Genomic DNA, 5,354 nt, shown 5'->3' on the forward strand with positions numbered 1-5,354 from the left:
TTACAAAATGTAACTAGTTTCTTTTTTCTTCACATTTTGGACAAATTGCAACATTTAAAGTATGCAGTATCAGTCATTAGAGCTTCCTCATAGCCATTATTGGACTTTTTGATACTGAAGAAACTTGAATACTGATTAAGCTCTGGAATTGTAAGGTTTTAGAATAAGACTGATTTTATTTTTTTTTTTAACTCACATTGCTGGGAAGCCCTCTAGAGTTTGAATGGGTACCCAAAACTGAGCATAAAACGTGCCCCATATTTGCTCAATTTCCCAGAACTTTTTACACACCACTCATCACAAAGTTGAACTTTTCAAAAAAATACAGGTTTATTGACTTAACTGCAATCAATACTTACAAAAAGAGAGAGAGAGAGCGAGAGAACGAGAGAGAGAAAGAGAGAGAGAGAGAAAGAGAGAACAGGTTTTCATATAAACTCACAGAAATTACTGTAGTGAAAAAACATGGCTGGGAAAAAAAAATAAAATACATTCAACAGTTTTACTTTCTTTGTGTCAGAATTTGTTCACCTCTTCCGAACACACAAAGGCAACACAGAACAAGTGACTTAAGGAGAGAGAAGAGAAAAAAAAAAAAAAAAAAAAAAAAAAAAAAAAAAATTGTCCTCCATTATCAAATATAAAAAGGCGGAGAGCCCTTAGCTACCTGGAATGTATTAAACGAGGCACTTCCACTGATCAAGCATCCAATTGAATTAAAAGAAGATATACTTTCAACTCATTTGGTCACAACTATTGCTTGTAATAACAGACTGGGTGACAGAACACATTTCAACACAGCCAGCCTCTGAACTGCTAGACTCTGCTAAACGAGTCATGTTACTAATTTTCTTTTTAGCACCCCTTTAAGTCTACCATCAACCCGAGTAGGAATAATCCTCTTCAAAGTGGGGACAAGAGATCAGGGAGAGGAAAATAAAAAATCAAATTAATGTCATAACAGTTAGCTACTGTTACTGTCAGATTACTGTAACATGTGCAAGGGGAGGAATGGATACAAGCAAATCTAGTTTAGATGGAAATGCAGTCCAATAAGAGGGAGTAAGAAAAACAAAGTACAATAAATAATCAAAACGCAAAACAGCTTTTTTTGCATTTTTTTTCTTGCTTTAAATTAAGTTTCATTTTGACAAAGTGTAGTTGCAGAACAAAAGTCATTGAAGTACAATATATTAAACTGTGAAAAAAAGGAAAACTGACAAAAACGTCTTCACAATCTTTAGATTAATATGGAAGATCATAATTTAACATAAAAGAAAATATATTCTATTGTTCATTATCCAGATAAATACAAAAAACAAAATTAACAAAAAATGCATATGATCACCAATAAATATGTTCTGATAAGTTAAATAAGCAGTGACACGCAAACCTTCTGTCTGGAAAGTTTCTCAAATAATAATAACCGTAATAATAACATTAATAAAAAATAATTATCAAATAAAGAAAGCAAAAAGGGATGTAATGAGAGTAGAGAGCTCCATGGAGCAGGTTCTAAAGTGAAGGAGATGGGAGGGGGACAAGTAAAGTAAAATAGCTTGGAGATCCGATCTTGTCAAGTCATGCGACGTATAACTATATTATGGGAATGCTGGAATTCCCCGGATCGGTGAAGATGAAGGTGTAGGTGCTGGGGGCAGGACAAAGTCTTGCAGGTTTAATGATCAGTTTGATATCAACTTCCTTCCCAAAGAAAAAAAAAAAAAAAAGGAAACAGCCAGTGACCAGCAACAGGAGGAGAGGGGGGGCCATAACCAACTTCCAGTTCAAAGTCCTTCCTGCAGACTCACCCGGTTCAAAATTACATAAGACGGGGCTTGACTGAGGGGTAGAAGGAGGTGGGTGGGGGCAAATGAGAAAGAACCAAAACAAACAGTAGTCCATTCACCCTAAACACATGCAGAAACTGCCCAGGCACTTTTTTTCTCCATTTCTTTTTAAAAAAACAAAACAAAAACAAAAAAACTATTCATATATTTTCAGGGTCTGTCATTTCTCTCCGTTTGTCTTAACTCAGTCTGTAAAAACGTCTGCGGTGTAGAGCTACAGTTACATTACTGAGCACCCTCTAGCAAGCTCAGGGGAAGTGGTATCATCAGGGAGGATGGCAGGGGAGAGAGGGGAGGGGGATGAGGGCTAGTGCAAAGCACACCCCTTTCCAAGGCCACTTGTGCTGCAACACATTCAATAATACATGAAGAAGAAGAAAAACAAAAAGAAAAACAAGTGGCACCTGGCATAAACAGTCAATTGTTGTTCTCATCATTTCATTGTTCAGTTTCCTCTCCTTTTTTGGCACTATGACACATGGCGGGGTACTTTCTTTTAAAACTTGCTGTGCAGATTAAGTGGGAAGAAATGATAGATTTAGCTGAGGGTTCCCTTAGTTGATTATATCCTCATAATGCTAACAAGGAACTAACGTGATGTGTAAGGGAGCTTTGAGGGCAGAGGGGAGTCTGAAGGGCAGAGGTAGAGGGGAGTGCCATGTTCTTTGTGTCGTCAAATTTAAAAGTCACTAGTGGATGCGTGCAGTCTAGTCATCAGTGATGGAGAGGCGGCTGAAGATGGGAAGGCGGCGGGTGTTATCCAGCGTGGGGGACTCTGAGCCACACAGGCTGCCACCAGAGCTGCTCTGGTAGCCCTCTTGATCCGACATAGAGTCTGGGGGGCTGGATGAAGACTCCAACATCTGAGGGGACTCCAACATGGGTCTGAAATAGTAAGATGTGCTTGTTGGAGAGGGAGGTGCAGGGGTGTTGGGCTCTGTGCCTACAGGACCGGCATTGAGACTGGGCCCGAACAGGCTGGCCAGCTCCTGGCTGGAGTAGGTGAAGGGATTTCTGCTGGGCCAGTCTGGGATCTCATCAGGGAAGAACATGGGTGGAGGGGTGACTGAGGTGGGGCTGTCTCTCAGCCCAACTGAGTTGGAGAAACCAGCAAAGCTGTAGCTGTGCTGCAGCCGAGGTCGCTCCATCTTGTTCATAGAGTTAAGAGGAGAGGACTGCTGGGGAGGTCCACGACGCTCCTCGGCATTGTGGATGAAATGGCAGCGAGGCCCGTATGGGCAGAAACCGATGGTGTGGAAGGTGCGGCACAGCTCAGTTTTGTACTTAGGATGGCGGCTCAGGCTGCGCAGTTCATGGATTCCGTGAGCAAACTGGCATTTGTCGCCATATTTGCAGGAACCGTTCTCCTCAAAGGGCCTGCAGAGCTCTGTCTTGTAACGGCTGGAGTTCACTTGGCTGCTGCTGCCAGTGGGACTGGCAGGGCCTAGGCACTTGTTGATGAGCCTCTCGCCCGTCTCGGAGTAGGAGCGGTCTCGCAGGCGGTTCTCCTTGTTGTTGCTGGCATTGCCAACCCCTGAGATGAGTGAGGAGGACTGGTCCGCTGCCTTCAGGCTATTCAGAAATTGGTTCTGGTTGAACTTTGTGCTGCTGACAGAGTGCCGCCGCTGGTACACGCCTCCCACTGAGGGAGATCCCACCGCCTTCCTGTCCAGCAGGGGTCCGGCGGAGCTGGAGATGGGCACGTTGGTGCTAGTGCAAGGAACAGACATTGGATGGGAGACACCCAGGTTGTTGTTGTAGCTGAGAAGTTTGTTCTGCAAGAAAAATAAAGGACAGAAAATGCAAGCATTAGAAAAAGTAGAGCACAAATAAAAAGCTACTTTCAGCAGCTCCCTGATTTTTAAGTCCGATTGCCATCCTGATGCAACTCCTGAAAGTGACTGAACACTTGTTAGGCGAGCCTATAAACCATTTGTACAGATACTCTCCCTGAATAAATAAATAAAAATGACGGGCACTGTGGGACTGGTGGGGCTACACCTCCGTCTGCATGACTGTTGTTTTTTGGCTCAGACCACATTAGCGGATACAGGCCTATAGAACAGCAGCTGGTTTGGCAAGTTGCCCAGGTTAGGAATGTGTGCGCCTGTGTAGTCAATAGGACAGCAGCACATGAGAGGCCTGTGGACGACCAGTGTGGGCTACAAAGAGCCTGCATCATTTGAAAGAGAAAGAAAGTGGCCAAACATTCTGTGGATTACAAGGGAAACCTGATCTGCTTTCACACATTTCCATACTAGTGGAAATGAACAGTTAGTCATGATTTACATAAACATGACAGTGTAAATAAAATCCAACAAACTCCAGAGGGAGGCTAAAAGAAAAACAAAAACGCTTTGAGAGGCAATCTGACACTCAAAACGGGGTATGAAAACGAATTACGCATCAAGTGTTAAGGTGAGACGATGCCGGTAGTTTAAGTAGTTTTATAGGGGCAGAAAGTGGGCTAAAGCCAGCCAAATCTGGTCAATGATTAGCGAGCATGTGGCTGCTCTGAAAGCGGCATTAAAAGTGGCGCAAAAGTGATCTCATTAAAATAAAGAGGACATAAAGCTTTCACTTTAACAGCCGCTGGCTGCCTAAACTGCACACCGACCTCAAAGCATAAACCATAGATAACATTAAAGTTAGCGGATGTGGCTTATGTTGAACATTAAATAAATACACAAGTAAATAAAAACACCATGTTTTTAAACAATTTTTAAATTAACGCTCCCGCAGCGCTTCGGTCCACTTTGAAGGCGCTTATAGCGTAAACCCTCAAGAGACGAGGCCGAAGAGAGGAAATAACAGACGAAGCAAACAAATAAACACGCAGCTGACTCAAAGCGGAATACAAAGCAATAAACAGCAAAACAAAAACAGCCTCCGCGCAGAGGGCCGCGGGCACGGAGCTCGTCATTCCTCCACAGCGGCTAACTCCCCGCTGCTAACAGGCTAACGTCAGCCCACAAGACACACACAGAGAGAAGGGGGTGGAAAAGTTAGGAAGCTACCTTGTTCATTACTTCGAAGTCGAAGAAAGGCGATACCACGGCTGTGGTCATCTTTGCAGCGACCGGAATCAAATCACAAAAGTAGTTTTAAAAAAAAAAAAGAAAGCCAGTCTACTTGTTAGAAAGTTGCTCAGAGCTACTGAACTCTCCCCCTCTGCCCTGCACCAACCCCGACATTTGCTTTTTAATCAATCGACTGCAGGGAGGAGCTTAAAAAAACGGGCGTGAACTTTCAGTAACTTTAGTAACTGTAGAGAAAAAAACTTGCATTGGTTTGTCAGTTTATGTGAGATTACTCCAGTGCTGGGTGAGCTTTGAATGCCAAACCGTCTTAGGCTACCAGTTAGGAGGGATAAAGCACTAAAAACAAGTTTCTTTTTCTCTTGATCGGAGAATCTGAACTTTGGGTTAGATTTGTTAAAAGTTAATTTTGTTGGAGGGAAAAGTGTCTTCAGTTCATAATTAAGCAGCTTAAATATATTTATAT

The 5,354-nt window shown here is 42.9% G+C and overlaps 1 protein-coding gene across 1 annotated transcript; it reads right to left on the minus strand.

The window, feature by feature from the left end:
• Nucleotides 1-305: 305 nt before the first annotated feature.
• On the minus strand, nucleotides 306-5,034 carry zfp36l1a (ZFP36 like 1 zinc finger CCCH-type a). The gene is made up of 2 exons (XM_085257194.1): nucleotides 4,868-5,034; nucleotides 306-3,625 (listed from the first exon to the last, which is right to left on the minus strand). Exons 1-2 carry the CDS (start codon nucleotides 4,916-4,918, stop codon nucleotides 2,558-2,560), a joined length of 1,119 nt encoding a protein of 372 aa, XP_085113320.1. The 5' UTR covers nucleotides 4,919-5,034; the 3' UTR covers nucleotides 306-2,557.
• Nucleotides 5,035-5,354: the final 320 nt, after the last annotated feature.

This window comes from Mchenga conophoros, linkage group LG19 (assembly GCF_057382185.1).
Source record: "Mchenga conophoros isolate Kocher_MC1m ecotype Shallow Benthic linkage group LG19, M_conophoros_male_GT1.1, whole genome shotgun sequence".
NCBI lineage: Eukaryota > Metazoa > Chordata > Actinopteri > Cichliformes > Cichlidae > Mchenga > Mchenga conophoros.

Coding starts and splice junctions, on each gene's coding strand:
- zfp36l1a (XM_085257194.1), bottom strand. CDS start 4,918: ATGACCACAGCCGTGGTATCGCCTTTCTTCGACTTCGAAGTAATGAAC. Junction 3,626..4,867: donor ACTTCGAAGTAATGAACAAG/GTAGCTTCCTAA, acceptor TTTTTCTTGCAG/AACAAACTTCTCAGCTACAA.